Source organism: Rhamphochromis sp. 'chilingali', assembly GCF_963969265.1.
Source record: "Rhamphochromis sp. 'chilingali' genome assembly, chromosome: 1".
Lineage (NCBI taxonomy): Eukaryota > Metazoa > Chordata > Actinopteri > Cichliformes > Cichlidae > Rhamphochromis > Rhamphochromis sp. 'chilingali'.
Window position 1 is genome coordinate 4,499,708 of NC_137929.1, and position 16,459 is coordinate 4,516,166.

Below are 16,459 nucleotides of genomic sequence, written 5' to 3' on the forward strand. Positions count from 1 at the left end.
CCACGCTCTGCAGAGAAACACCTCTGTGGAAAGGGTGCAGGTGTCCATTATCTTACTGCTGTTGTGATCCCAGCAGTCTTCAGGGTATCATCGTATTCACAGTACAGTGGCACAGCATTAGGTGATGTTCATAGGAAACTGCTGTCATCACCACCATAGCTTCTGGTTCCTGTGCTTTTCACAGAATCATGATGTCATCCTCGAACTCCTTCTGCGCTGTCGATGGAGCCTGGCACGCTCCCGTCATCCCTCGAGTTTTCCTGTCCCTACGCTGCTGAAGATGATCTCTGATCCTCCTGAAGTCTCTCTCCTGGCCTCAGCTCCCATCCTGTGGACGATCCTCTCAGGCACTCCTTCTCGTCATGGATAGTCCTGATTTTGGGCCTGCTGGATCTGTCTCAAAACACTCAGCTTCTCTGCCTTCCTCCTGGTTCAGCTGATTCAGCCATCACGCCTCGCACTTGGTTGCCCTAGAGTTGATCAGAGGCTGGAGGTTGAAGTGCGAGCTTACCCTACGGGGGCTCAATCAGCACTCCCCCCTCACCACCGAAACAACCAAGTGTGAGATTTCTCTATTGTGCTGTCTTGAGGGTGCTGGGGTTTCCTGGGACCTCGACCTCTTTGCAGTGGCTCTGATAAATCCAGGAGGGTCTCTCCGCTATTTTGCAGGCAGTTTCATGGTCCTTGCTGTGGCTCCAAGGTCTGATCTCATGATGGGCCCCAACCAGCTTGACCTTTGACCTCAACCACTGCCTGGGCTATGCCTGGAATGTTTCTCGCTTCTCACTGCTGCACCTGTATTTCAGAAAGACTTCTATTTGGAGAGCATGTCAACAATCATCAAACCACATTCTTTAGTTCAGTGAACTTCACTAATAGGCCATCAAAGCCTCATCTTAACATGGATGCACCACTTGCATAGATTTAATACTTGTAAATAAACAGCTAATCACACAAATCACTGCAACAATAATAGTAAACATTGTTTAATGTTAATTCTGGACCCCACCTCTTGACGCATGGACAACCATGCGTCAACTCACCAAACCAGGATCCCTGTCTTAAAAACTGGCTCCACCAGGAGCCTGCATACAATAAAATCAACTTCACTCTTATAAACAATATATCAGAAGAGTAATAAGCATTCAACATCAGCAAGACAAGTGTCATGTGCAGGTTTTCTCAAATCGGGAAACTACAATTATTTCCCTAATTTGCCTCAGACATGGATCATCCCATGTGCTCAGTTAACATTAATGTAATCGGTGACTTCTCTTAAGCAAATTCACTCCACTCATATATTACTATGGGCTCAAAGTGGCCAGCTAAGAGCCCATATTCAACTTTCCCAGAAACACCGTAACCTCATATTTGTTTTACTCATGTCACTTGTCCGCTTCTGCCGAATCCTCCACAGCATTCTCAAAGAAACAAACATTAGCAATACACATTGACTGTGGTCAGACGGAGGTCAGACACAGGTCAACAGGTTCCAGAGGTGCCATAAAAACACCATAAAGGTAGCCAACCCTAGCTGTGGAAAGAATGACAGTCACATATAAACCCAGAAATCCTGTAGTAGGAAAACATTAACTAATCCTCTTATAAATCACATGATCAAACACATGATTAATCATCTGCTGTAAAAAGAAATGTAAATGTTAGCGCTGCGCAGGTGTGTACACTTTCTCACAGTAATGTCTGTGAGCAACACAAGTTAGTGGATGACACACACATAGTAAATTCACAGACAGAAAAGATGGCATTTAAAAGATTAAATCGTCATGCAACTGCGAATGTTGCTGTCATCTTTCTGCTCCTGTAACAAAAAACACATAAATTCATCCACCCTTTTGTCCTGTCTAGGTGGAGGTTAACCTTGAGTCGTGGTCATGTCCTGTCGGCTTTTACCAGTCAGTCAGTTTGTTCTTTATTTCCATTCATTCATTCATTCTTTGCTGATAGTGGAACCTGTCGTCGCATTTAGTTTCCACTTCCAGCAAAATGACGTCATTTCAAAAAGAAAAAGAACTTCTAGATCGGATTACCTTGCTGAATCCGGTTTAGGCTGGGACATTCATTTAATAATTGTCCCAAATAAGTGGCTTTCTCCTGAGCCCATTTTAATGTGGAGAAAACTCACTTGTAAGGCTTTCTCGACAGGTCGTATAGCACTTTTAATTTCTGACGTGCAGATCTGCTTAAAGAAAAGAAATAGACAAACAAAATCAGTGCCTGTTCAAAAGATAAAAATGAAAAATAACAGAGATTATCAAACAAAACTTTCAGTGCACTGTGAAAGTATCAAAATAAAAAGGCCTTGTTAAGTCATGACACAAACTCCTCATCTCAGGAGGGTAAATCATACCATTAGCATGGTTCATCATACCATCATACTAATCGGCAGGCTCGACTTCACAACAGAAGAAAAATCATCAGCTAGATTCACTCCAAGCCAACCATCAGCTGCACAACACACACATAAGCCTAATGTGTCTTATTAGCTATGAGTTTAATCACCAGGTCTGTGCTCTTCACTCATTTAGGCCACAGATCTATTTTATTCAATTTTCCTTTTCCCTTCATCATAAAACATGTGACATGCTGTCATGCACTTCATAAAAAAAGTTTGTTCTGACGTATTCAGAGTTGTATATCTAGATACAGAATTCACTCGCACATCAAAGCAGGAAACTCAGTGTTTTAGAGTCTCCACTCAACACAACAACTCCAACACATCTCATTCACTCGTGCTAGAATTCAGTCACCTTTCATTAATCTAAGAACCGATCAACTAATTTGCATATCAGCTATTAACCCACTAAGTTGACAGGACAACAGGAAAGCATGTTCAAAATAGTATCACAAAAGACAATTCCCCTCATACAGTAAATCACTTATGCTGCATTAATCAAGCAGGAAGCTTCTCCCAATTTACCATTTTAACACTAAATTTATTGTCTGATCACTGGTTAGTCAAACCAGGATCTTTTTCCCCCCACAAAGGTTAAATTGTTGTCCTGCAACCTAGAGAGTCAATTTTTTTTTCTTTAGGATAAATTCAGTATTTGATAACAAGTGTCTGCTAAATTGACACTATTTTAACACTGATGAAAGATAACAAGCTAATTTTCATTGGATGGGTGTTTGTGTTATTAGGCAGGTCTAATGCATGTCTGTGGAGCTGCATCTCCAGCAGAGCATGTTCTTAAAGCTGCCTTTCCTACACACTTCTCTGCTATTATTTAATCATTTCTTAATTAATGTGCTATGAGTCTTCATGAGTCATTTTGTGTTTGGAATTGTTAGTAGGGTTAATGCATGTTCTGCTTGTTTGTGTGATTTTGTATGTTTCTATTTGTTTCAGACTCTGTCTCAATTTTCCAACTTAAACAGTCAGTTTTCTTTTCCCCAGGTTTGCTAACCCAAATTTTGATTTCCCACATTTAATAACAGCATTCCTCTGTGTTTCCACTTACTCTCACTCTGTTGTCATCTCACTCTTTCAACAGTCCACAGCCGGCAGTTCTCCTTCAGCTTTGTCCTGTGTTCCACTGTCTCTTCTTGCCATTTTACTCCACAGGTGGCAAATGTCAAACTCCAACAGTCTCCTCAGTTCTCCTCAAAAGTTTTCTTCACATGCATAGTGAAGTTGCAGCTTGTTGGAAACACAGTGCCATTCATCCGATCAGTCAGGATGATGGGTTTGCTCTTCTTCTCTGGTGCTGTTTGTCCACATTGCTGCTGCTCGCTGGGACTTTTTGTTCAGGACTTTGCTGCTGTCTCTTTATCTGCCATGTTATTGCTTTGGAGCTGCATTCCTTGTCTTCAGGGAGGTGTGAGCTTGCTTGTGAGGTTGAGAAACACATGGTGCTGTAAATAAGTCAGCCAGAAACTTGGCCTGAACGTTTCCAATGATGTTAAACTATAACTTTCTTCCGACCGCTGCATGTGGAAAATTGATTCAGGTCTGCTTTTCACCTGAAAGTGACAAACTAAGACATTTTCATTATCATCATCACTGCTTAATCAACACATCTCTCTCTCTCTCTCTGTGTTTGTGTGAACAATCCTTTCTTAAAAGCAGAAAATGACATTGTAGTTGTTTTTCGGCTGATCAACACAAAACCTTTTTCCTATGATTATTTTTCTTCGTCTACAATGTAATTTGTCTCTTTTTCACTCTTTTTTTCCCCTTTACAATAGCTTGTGATCCGCAAAATCACTGTTCTCACTCACAATCAGAGGCAATTACTTTTGCACAGTGCACAAAAACACTGTGATGTCAGACACATTCACACTCACTTTGTCATCTGCATAAATAAATCATATGGCTGGAGATATGTGCCATGGTGATCCATAGGCATGATCACACGTTTATTTAATTATTTTCAACCCAACAAAACAAATAAACAAAAACATGATGCTGATGCTATGAACACTCCACACACATGAGTCAAGATGCAGGAAAACTGCTCATGGAAACGCTGCACACTCCAGTTATCATATGTCTGTGAAGGTTCTCAGTCATCCAGGTCATCGTAGTCAAAGGAGCTTGCAAAGAAAAGCGTCTGGACTTCTTTAAGTTGCTTGAAGACGTTTCACCTCTCATCCGAGAAGCTTCTTCAGTTCTAAGGTCAAATGGTGGAGAGTCCCAGATATAAACCTAGTGGGAGTGACCCCGTGACCCCCACAGAGGGACAAAAGGACCCCCTGATGATCCTCTAATCACCTGAGCCAAGGTGTGAAATTGGGTGTGGGACCCAATCAGCCAGAGTTTCGTGTGTGTTAACACACACCCAGGAGTTGTTTGCTCAAACACTCTAAGAAATATCTGTGCTGTTAACACAGTTTCATGGTTCAAGAGACACTCTTTAAAGCCTCGTGCTTTGGCACAAACAGCTGGCTTTTCTTTCTCCCTCTTTTCAATGGCTTCCATCGTCAGCACTACATCAACGAAGAGGCCATCATCTGGTTTTCCAAAATGTCCAAAGATTTTCTGGAGGGCATCATGCTTGGCCCACCACCGTGTCTCACCTATTGGACTAAGGCGTCTGTGTCTTGTGTTTTTGGTTTGTTTCTCCCACAGATTAACCCTGTGATAGGACTCCTTGATGAACACAGCTATGTCATTAAGTAAATTAAAGAGTGATCCACTTTCAATGACACTTTGTGTTGTGTCAGCAATCACAAGATTAAGTATGTGTGCATAGCACCACACATGCACATGAGTTGGAGACTGGGCAGTCATAAGTGCTGAAAAGCCTTTGTACTGGCCCTGCATATTTGAAGCACCATCTGTTGCATTCCCAGTGCACATGGCCTTGTCTAGATTCAGATGCTCTAAAACTCCAGAAAGCAAGTTTACAAAGTACTGCCCCGTGGATGCTTCGCACCTCACTATGGAGACAAGCCTCTCCTGCACAGACTCAGTAACATACCTGATGATTACTGAACACTGATCATAACCTGTGATGTCTTGGGTTGTGTCTAGCTGAACAGAAAACATCCCAGCTTTCTGGACATCACTGGCGATGCTCTCTTGAAGGAGATGGCCAAGTGCATCAATCACTGAGTTGACAGTTGTTTTGGAGAGTAGGGTGATGAGAGATCCTCTACCTCTTGATCCACTGGTCTGATGCAACTTCTTGCTTTTTTTCAATGCAGTCATTCAAATGTTCTCCAAGGCACATATCATACTTGCCTAATAACACAATTAGTTCCAGAAAGTTACCATGATCGATGGTGTTATCACCTAAGGTGTATGCAGCCTCATTCTCCACATGCCTATAGCTGAGTCCCCTCTTCCCAAGTACTTTGATCACATCCACTATACGCTCTAAAACTTGCCGTCTCTTTTTCACTTGTGCTCTGTGAGCTGACAACTGACTGCCAGCAAACGAGCTCCTGATGTTGCCTTTTGAGCACCTTAAGAAAAAAGCTTCAGCACAGGTCTGGTGTGTATTTCTCTTTTCATGCTCCTCTGTGCGCAGATGTATATGTCGCCAGTCACTCATGCCTGTTATAAATGTGCTGGTGTCAGTCAGCCTTGCAAATGCCAGACACACAAAGCAGAACAATAAATGGCGTTCTTTGCAATAAGTAAGCCACTTCCTGTTGGTGCCATCTTTACAGCTGAACACCCTCATCACAACTGCACTGCTACTGTTCTGCTGTGGGTGGTAATCTAAGAAGGCCTGTAATATGGCAGGTTCAGGGCGAGCAAAGTCATCGATGCCCTGGCTCTCTCTCTCTTGCTCTTCCATCTCTCTCTCCTGCTCTTTTATTTCTCTCTCTTGCTTGCTCTCTCTCTCTTCCTTTTCCTAAATCCCTCGTTTTGCACAGTCCCTGACGTGCTCTCCGTTGTTGTTTCCCTGCTAATTTTAGCATCACACGGCACAGCTTCTGTATCACGTGGTATAAGGCTCCGCCCTTGTCATTTGTTGAGCAGGAAGAGTGAGCACTTGTTTTCATGCAGAGTACGTCCCGGATCAAAATGTGAAGTTTTACAAATCACCACTTCTTTAGTGAATATCATTTCAGTCTCAGACAATCTCGTTTCTCTTACAGAGGTTGAATGCACCTTCTGCGGATGGCGGTACCACACAGTGTGCGTGGACTTCCCCTGCACAGAAGGCAACTACAAATGCTGTGAATGCTAAATAAACAGAAACAAATGATCCCTGTTGTCTTTGCTTGATGATTGGTTTGAGTCTTGACAATCCACATTGCTGGCGTTGCATCTTTCAATGCCAGCAATGGCAGGTATCAGTGCTCAAACCTTTTGTGTTTGTTTCCAACAAGTTGCCCACCTCGGGAAACAAAAATGTGTTCTTTTACTTGTCAGATGAACATATGAGACACTTTGACTCTTCAGTGCAGTGTGGAGCCTAACAAAGATCTGTTTTGTGTCCCAGCTGATCAGCAGGAGGAGGAGAGTCTGACGGAGCAGCAGAGGAACATTTTCAGCTACTTGGACTCAGCTCAGCCACTACAGAGGAAACAATGAGCTCAACACAGAAGGTGACAGACAGAGCAGGACCATATGACCAAAGATATTTATCACCATATACATTTGAACATTTGCCATAACGATGTAGCTGACGATAGAATTGACAGCAGACAAAATACTTTCCAGCTGCACAACTTTATTAAAAAGCCATCAATGTATTTTCACTGAAACAAGCAGCTGTTGTTTATGTGGATTAAAGTTATATAAAAATGTAACAGTGCAAATGCAAATTCCTCGCTGACAGTTTAACCAAAAGGCGTTTCCAGTGGAAACTGGCCGACACATCCTGAGCATAACCATGTATAATATCCACTAAACTTCAGAAGAGGTTATACAGTCGTGGCCAAAAGGTTTGAGAATTGCATAAATATTGGAACCTGGAGAAGTTGCTGCTTAAGTTTTTATAATAGCATTTTGCCTGCACTCCAGAATGTTATGAGGAGTGATCAGATGAACTGCATCGTCCTTCTTTGCCATGAAAACGAACTTAATCCCCAAAAAGCCTTACCACTGCATTTCATTGCTGTCATCAAAGGACCTGCTGAGACCATTTCAGTGATCGTCTTCTTAACTCAGGTGAGAATGTTGGCGAGCACGAGGCTGGAGATCATCATGGCTGTATCCCGATTCAGGTTCTGCAGCTTTAAAGTCCTCAAGGGCCGCGGACTCAAAGACCGCTAAGGCCGAAGTGCGAGGCTCGTAGGCTCGTGAAATGGGACGTCTAGCCTCCGTCGCGCTGCCCAGGTTGCCTAGCAACCATGATACTAACAGCTGGAAACGTTTCATACAGCTTTGTTTGACAGAAATGAAGGAGAACATATTTAGTTCATTTGTTTCTACATGAGCTCTGTGTGATTTGATGAGTATCTGAGGCTGAGACCACAGGACTGTGAAACATGATTGTTGGGCTTCATTTCTGTGCTGAACAGTCGTTTAAGATTAGCTGTAAATAACAATTAGCTGATGTTGTTCATGAGACTAAAGTCATCTCACTGTGGTAATGTAAATATAATATGGCCAATATTATAGTTATTATATTAATCACTTCACTCACAGACAAGTATCTGTGACAGTGTGTATACAGATGTATCATATATAAGAGACAAATATTGTTCATTTAATATGTTGGTACTAAATGTGGCTCAGTGCTTACATATATGTGTAAAAAGCAAGTGTACGAGCTGTGATAACTGTGTCTGATAGAATGAAGAGTAGACTGATATATGAAATATTCCTTTATTGGGTGAGAAAATCAGACCATGTCATAACTGCTTTAAGTCACACAGAATAGATAAATTCAAATTCAAATTTTATTTGTCACATACACAGTCATACACAGTATGATATGTAGTGAAATGCTTGGACAACTGCTCGTGACCTAAAGAAAACAAAAAAGGAAAAGGCTATGAATAAGATAGGAAATAAATATGAAAAATTAAAAAGGGTAAATTTAACTAGGAAGGAATAAAATATAAATTAAGGTTAAAAATGAAATAACTGTACAACACACTGGGAAAGAATAAGATAAAATATATAAATTAAATTGAAAATAAAATAACTGTACAACAAAATACACAATATAGAACTATATAAGAATGTATGAACAAAATACACAAGAAGTATAAATAAATATATACACAATAACAGCAGCAGTGATTTAAGTGATGAAGTGAAAACAAAGTCCAGTGTGTGTGTAAGAACCATATGTGTGGGTCAGTACTGTGTGGTGGTGTGATTGAGAGACCGTATCGCCTGCGGGAAGAAGCTCCTCCTCAGTCTCTCTGTGTTGGTCTTCAGGGAGCGGAATCGCTTTCCTGACCTCAGCAGAGAGAACAGTCTGTTGTTGGGATGGTTGAGGTCCTTCACGATCTTCCTGGCCTTGGTCCAGCACCGCCTGCTGTAGATTGAGTGCAGGTCAGGGAGCTCGGAGCAGATGGTGCGCTCAGCTGACCGCACAACCCTCTGTAGAGCTCGTCTGTCCTGCATGGTGCTGTTCCCGAACCAGGTTAAGATGTTTCCCGTCAGGATGCTCTCTATGGTGCACGAGTAAAAGTTCCTGAGCACCTTGGAGGGCAGTTGGAAGTCTCTCAAGCGTCTGAGGTGGTAGAGACGCTGACGGGCCTTTTTCACCACGGTGTTGATGTGACAGGACCATGACAGGTCCTGCGTGATGTGAACTCCGAGGTATTTGAAGCTGTCCACTCTCTCCACTGGGCACTCGTTGATGACGGGGGTCTGGTAGTTCCTCTCCTGCTTAGTGCTGAAGTCCACTATCAGCTCCTTTGTCTTACTGACGTTTAGAAGGAGGTTGTTCCTCTGGCACCAGTTCTCCAGATTCCTAATCTCCTTCAGGTAGGCCGTCTCGTTGTTATCAGAGATCAGGCCCACCACGACGGTGTCGTCAGCAAACTTGATGATGGTGGTGGAGCTGGTAGTGGCCACGCAGTCATATGTGTACAAAGAGTACAGCAGGGGGCTCAGAACACACCCCTGGGGGGCTCCAGTGCTGAGAGTGGTGGAGGCTGAGACATGTCTGCCCATCCTTACTGCCTGTGGTCTGCCAGTTAGGAAGTTGGAGATCCACTGACACATAGATGAGCTGAGTCCCAGATGCTCCAGCTTGGTGGTGAGTGTGGAGGGAATTATGGTGTTAAATGCAGAGCTGTAGTCTATGAAGAGCATTTGAACATAATTCCCCCTTCTAGTGTCCAAGTGAGTGAGTGATGTGTGGAGGAGATGAGAGATGGCATCGTCTGTGGAACGATTTGGACGGTAAGCGAACTGTAGTGGGTCCAGTGTGTCTGGCAGTGAAGAAATGATGAAGTCTCTGACCAGGCGTTCAAAGCACTTCATCACTACTGAGGTGAGGGCTACAGGGCGATAGTCATTGAGAGAAGCAGGGTGGGGTTTCTTCGGGACAGGAACAATGATGGACTCCTTGAAGCATGTGGGGATCACCGACTGAGATAAAGAGATATTATAGTTATTATATTAATCACTTCACTCACAGACAAGTATCTGTAACAGTGTGTATATAGATGTGTCATATATAAGAGACAAATATTGTTCATTTAATATGTTGGTACTAAATGTGGCTCAATGCTTACATATATGTGTAAAAAGCAAATGTAGGAGCTGTGATAACTGTGTCTGATAGAATGAAGAGCAGACTGATATATGAAATATTCCTTTATTGGGTGAGAAAATCAGACCATGTCATAACTGCTTTAAGTCACACAGAATAGATATCAGAGCCTTAAACAGGCTGACTTCTGCTAAATGGGTCAAACTGGGCAGAAAGTCTACAAACACATAACATCCTTATAGAATATGATGTAACACTTGTTAAGGTTCAAAATTGAGGAAGGAGAGTACAAACCACCCATGGTCCAGAAGCTCTTGGTCAAACAATGATTTTTAATGAATACACACGTGTGGGAAGACAACTCTGTACGCAGACAGCAATTAGTCTTCAACTTAATCAAAGCATGAACAGATATTTTATAGCATCAGGGTTTGATTTACTGACGCCCCTTCATGCGTCACAGATACATTTTATACATAGATCAGATCAACACCACAATGACTTTTAACCCAGAAGATCATCTTCTATTTTCATGGATGGTACTTTCCGTTCTTGTCTTAAAGTGAATTGTTCCTCTTTCTTGCCGAGACATGACTAATCTCTCCTCTAAATAAATCTAACTCATGTGTGTGTGTGTGTTGACCTCACATGCTCTTTGTGTCACCTCTTCACCTACTAACTGTCTGTGTCTCGTCCTCAAATGCTCTTTCTCAATTCACCTGTTGCACTTCTGACCTTTCACGAGACCAGAGGCTCACTGAGACTATATGTATGTCTTCTACTAAATAAATGTTTTAACCAAGAACCTCTACTTAAAACCTTAATATGAAATGACCTGATATATAAGTGTTTTGTAAGCATGTATTGCAATTCCTTCTATGTTCTAGTTTTCCCTCAGCATGTATCACCTGAACAGTCACGTCAGTGAAGCTTAAGACCTTTAAAGAACCTGAACATCAACTCAAATAAGCACAGATATGCATTGTGTACACAATAGTTATAACGGCATCTGAAATACAAAATTAACATCATCATAAACATCTTAAGGCCATCTTAAAGCTATCTGTTACATTGTCAAAGCAATGATCATACTGCAGATTATATTATTAATGCAATGGTAATAATGATGATTATTTAACAATAGCAGTAAAATAATTTCCCTGCTCCACACACTATAGATCAACTTAGCTCAGAATATATAAAGCATATAAACAGTTACAGCAATATGATGCAACAAACACAGCAGATACTGATCCAAAATACTCAAAGCTTCATAGAACTGAAACCAACATTTATTTTTAGCTCCATTCTGCTGCTGATACAGACTTTAGGTTTCTGAACATTAAACTTGTTGCTGCCTTTCATAGTGTGTAACTTGAAGGCCCTGAGTACTTTCTCCCACACTGAAAACACTGGGAGGATCACATTATGTGAACATTACCTAATAAGACTGATTCAGCACAGACAGTTATGTTAAACTTTCCTAGCAGTCCTTCACAAACAGGGAACAGTCTGTCTATTCTCTCCATCTGTCAGCTGCTGCTGGCTCTTCCTCCTCCTCTTCCTCACACACTGCTGAGTTTGTCCTGGTGGATCATCAGGGCTGCAAAGCCTCACAGATGATGTGCAGCAGTGGCTCCCTCAGTCTGTCCTCACTCTGGACACTTGCAGTCGTCACACATGGAAATCAAATGTGTGATAAGCTGCAGGATTCAAACACAAGTGTAACTTATAAACACATGTTCATACTTTTATTCCACAATCAGAGAGAAAGAAACAGAGAGAGAGTGCAGGACAGACAGACAGGTGACAGTCTCAGGTGTACACACTGCTACACAACAGCACCAGAGAAGCAGGATTTAGTGTTTGTGTTATTACGAGTGTAAACAAGAAGAGTTCCAGATGGTGCAGTGGACACATGTGTGACTGCTGTGATTAAAGCATCTTTCTTTCAGCTTAACGAGTGAACCGTCAGCTCGTTCAAACACACGTTAAAGTGCGTTTGGCTCGACACCAGCGAACAGAGGCAGCAATATAACACAGCTAACATTAACAGTGCAGTGAATCCTGCTTGTGCCGTGATGTTCAGGACTGCAAACCGAGCAGCATCACTGACTTTCAGCTTGTTGTGTTTGTGGATATATGACTGACTTTAATTATCCACAAAATCATCACATTCTCTGTCAGATTAAGGTCGACTATTGAACGGCGTATATTTTAAAGGCTTTAAAACCAAGTTAACGCTGAAAGTACAAACATCACTAATGTCACATAACTCTGCCGACAAGGCATAGCTATGGCTATGAAATGCTCTTTGTGTATCACTTCTTCATTATGAAAGATGTCATTAATGCACTAGTAATGTCTCATCTGGAGTATTGTTCAATCATTTGGTCAGCAGCTAATGAGACAGATCTTAACAGACTTCAGTTAGTCCAGAATAAGGCGTCCAGATTAGTGTGAAGATGTTCATACTATACTAATATTGATCAAATGCATAATAACCTTTCTTGGCTTCCTGTACAGGCTAAAATATTCTATGGCTTACTTGTAGTTCTAAAGAAAGCAATTCTGTTAAACACACCACATTTATTCTGCTCAGCTGCAGTATCCAGATGAAATACATCATCATATTACACAGTTTTCAACAAACTGCAATTTAGTAAATGCTCGAGTTAAAAGTAACGTTTTGTAAAACTGTTACATTTAGAGCAACTTTTAAGTGGAATAAGTTGCCTTAAAAAATTAGAGCATTATTCAAAACTTCAATGAAGACTTAAAAGCCGATTTACAGAGCTTTTAGTTGTTGTAAATATTGTAAGACATGATTTGTTTTTGAAATTTGTGTAATGTGCCTCAATGTTATTGATATTATTATTATTATTATTGATTGCTTATATTTGAACAATTGTGAAACCTCACTGTGGATGTAAGAGTGAAATTATGTGGATATCTTGAATCCACTTTATTGTGTAATATTTTATGTGAGTATTTGACGGAAGACGAGCAACATCTGTTGTGGAAGCTAACGGGGTTCCTTTAGAATAAACAAACATAGGATTTATTATCACTGAATAATTCTGTATAAATCTATACAAATTATAGAAATATGTAATAGGAAACAACAAAATAATCTAAATTATAAAATAATGTGTGTGTGTGTGTGTGTGTGTGTGTGTGTGTGTGTGTGTGTGTGTGTGTGTGTGTGTGTGTGTGTGCATGATTTTAGTGTTTGAACAGTCATGAATTATCTTTAACAGCAGGTTGGATGTAATGTGTTAGAACTACCAGCAGGTGGGGATAAGAGACCTTTAAGGTGTTTGGTGCCACGCTCCACCTTCAGGTTTAAAACTAGTGTTAATGGAGTTTGAAGGTTGAGTTTGTTCCACGACTGCATTTCACTCACTGCCTCTGTTTGTATCTCTGTCACTGCAGGACCAACATGGAGCCAGAAGTCAGCGCTCTCAGGAGGCCGACAAACCTCACAGAAGAAAGGGAGAGAAAAAACACAGCTGTGACGAGTGTGGGAAGGGTTTTACTCTGAGGGCTAAACTAAAACAGCATCAGGTCATCCACACTGGAGAGAGACCGTTCAGCTGTGACTTGTGTGGAAAGTCTTTTTCCTTCAAGGTTTCCCTAAAACAACACCAACTCATCCACAGTGGAGTTAAAGCGTACAGCTGTGATCAGTGTGGCAGAGCTTTTACTCAAAGTAGCCACTTACAGAGGCATCTAGTTACCCACTCTGGAATTAAGGCATACAGCTGTGATCAGTGTGGCAGAGCTTTTACTCAAAGTAGCCACTTACAGAGGCATCTAGTTACCCACTCTGGAATTAAGCCATACAGCTGTGATCAGTGTGGCAGAGCTTTTACTCAAAGTAGCCACTTACAGAGGCATCTAGTTACCCACTCTGGAATTAAGCCATACAGCTGTGACGAGTGTGGGATGGAGTTTACTGTGAAGGCTTCACTAAAACAGCATCAGGTCATCCACACTGGAGAGAGACCGTTCAGCTGTGACTTGTGTGGAAAGTCTTTTTCCTGGATGCGTTCCCTAAAACAACACCAACTCATCCACAGTGGAGTTAAAGCGTACAGCTGTGATCAGTGTGGCAGAGCTTTTACTCACAGTAGCCACTTACAGAGGCATCTAGTTACCCACTCTGGAATTAAGGCATACAGCTGTGACGAGTGTGGAAAAACTTTCGGCCAGAGAGGGAGCCGAAATACACACCTACGCATTCACACCAGACATGATGTGTACTGCTGTGAACAGTGTGGCAAACAGTTTACAACAGACGCACAGTTACAACAACACATGTTTACCCACACTGAGGAGAGACCTTATCGATGTGACCTGTGTGAGAAGACTTTTAAATCTCCACATCACCTGAGACGACACCAACAGATCCACACCAGAAAGAGACTCTACAAGTGCAGCTACTGTGAGGTATGTATTTATATTGTTATCTTGTCATTTTAGCCTGACTGTTTGGAACAACTCTGCTCATTAAACTGTGTTAGCATGTTAGCAATTCTACTGCATGGAAAAGCAGCTCTGAGTGATTATTCAGATTTTCCTTTCAGTTATGATTTTAGTATCACTGTAGTATTATGGTGGTAGTATTGTAGTTATTGCAGCCCAGTAAACTGAGTGTGTTAACTGAAACAGTCAAATGTAGTTGGACGTCTGCAGAGATGCTCTTTATTTCAGGCGACGTTCAGGATACAAGGACTGACTTACACTGTCTTTGTGTCTTTGTTTAGAAGCAGAGCGACACAGATGGATCCAGTTCTCAACCCTGTCATCACTGTGGTGGTGGGAAAGACTTTCATTGTGACCTCTGTGGAAAAACTTTCAGTCGGCAAGCTGCCCTTAAAACACATCAACGTAGACACACTGGAGACAAACTGAAATACTGCAAAGAATGTGGGAGAAGCTTCACCACATCACATCACTTAAAACAACATGAACTGATTCACAGTGGGGTTAAAAAGCACCTCTGTGATCAGTGTGGGTCATCCTTCACCACTGCATGGAAGCTTAAATCACACAAACGAGTCCACACAGGAGAGAAACCACACAAGTGCAGACACTGTGAGAGAAGCTTCTCACGGTCAGGTAGTCGTAACATTCATGAACGTGCACACATGGAAGGAAACTACAGCTGTGACCAGTGTGACAAGAGCTTCAGGAATCTCAGTTCATACTCTGAACACAAACGATCCCACGTTACTAATAAACTGTTTCACTGTTACCAATGTGCCCAAACATTCACCTCATTGTCTGCTCTGTGCAAACATCAGCGCGATCACTCAGGGCTGAAATCACTCTCATCACTGGATAACAGTGAATCTGAAGACACAGAAAGATCCTCTGGTTTCTGTGTCGGACTCAAAAAGCTTGAGATCAGGCTCCACAGAGTTCAGATAGAATCATTTAAACTTGTGTTGAACTGAACTGGTTGCTGGGCTGAACTTCTACATAATACAGATCTACATGGGATCTTCTTTTCTGTTGTTTTACTGAGTCAGTTTTGTCCTTTTTTCTCTGTCCTGGTTTTGCTCGTCTGTAAATGATTGAAACTCAGTCAAATAGTTCATTGTTCTCCAGCAAAACGTTTTGGAAACTCATGTTTAACCTTTAAAACTCTGACATGTTTTAGCACACAAGGCTTCATCGGGGAGTTCACTCATGATTGGACCATGAGAACAAAGGTTTTTAGTTCTTTCAAAGAGAGTCTTGGAGATGTTTGATGTTTCTGTTTTTCTGAAACCACCTGAAAGAAAAACTATTTTTCTTGCTTTATGTAGTGTGGAAGTTTTTAATGTTTCTTCATCTGTGATGTTCTTGAATGTGTTCACGTGAAGATGGTACAAATAAACTGTCCTTTCAGCTTTAGCTCCTAATTTATTCATTATTTATGGTTGTAGCACAGCAGCCGTCTCTTGATTAACACATGGAGGGCTCGGGATCTGATGGTGTCGTCTCCCTAATTTGCCCACTCAGTAAATCTCACTCATGGCCAAGAAATTGAAATAAACCTTGTTTCCCTGCTGGATAGTGATCCACTGTAACTCTGCTCCTCCTTCCTGTTTAGGATTTCTGTGGCTGAAGTAAAATTCCCTCCATCCATCACTTATCCCAGCTAACCCAAAGTGAAATAAAGTTTTGCTGGTCTTAAAAAAGCATTACAATAATGGGCATTACCAATGCAAACTGAATGATACAGAAGATGAAAGAAGAGACTTTGATCAGTTAATAAAGCTCATGATCTGGATTCATTGTGGCTGCTACACAGATACTTCTGGGTCACTTCTCTCAGTTAGGAACCTTCCTCACCAAACTGACTGTTGGAC

The 16,459-nt window shown here is 41.6% G+C and overlaps 1 protein-coding gene across 2 annotated transcripts in view; it reads left to right on the plus strand.

Moving 5' to 3' along the window:
- Positions 1-16,002, plus strand: part of LOC308397763 (uncharacterized protein) — a 53,951-nt gene extending 37,949 nt beyond the window's left edge. For both annotated transcript variants that reach the window (XM_080883855.1, XM_080883856.1), the window contains exon 4: positions 14,867-16,002. In XM_080883855.1, coding sequence (XP_080739981.1) covers positions 14,867-15,559 — 693 coding nt within the window. In that variant the 3' untranslated portion in view covers positions 15,560-16,002. The remainder of the gene's footprint in view (positions 1-14,866) is intronic.
- Positions 16,003-16,459: the final 457 nt, after the last annotated feature.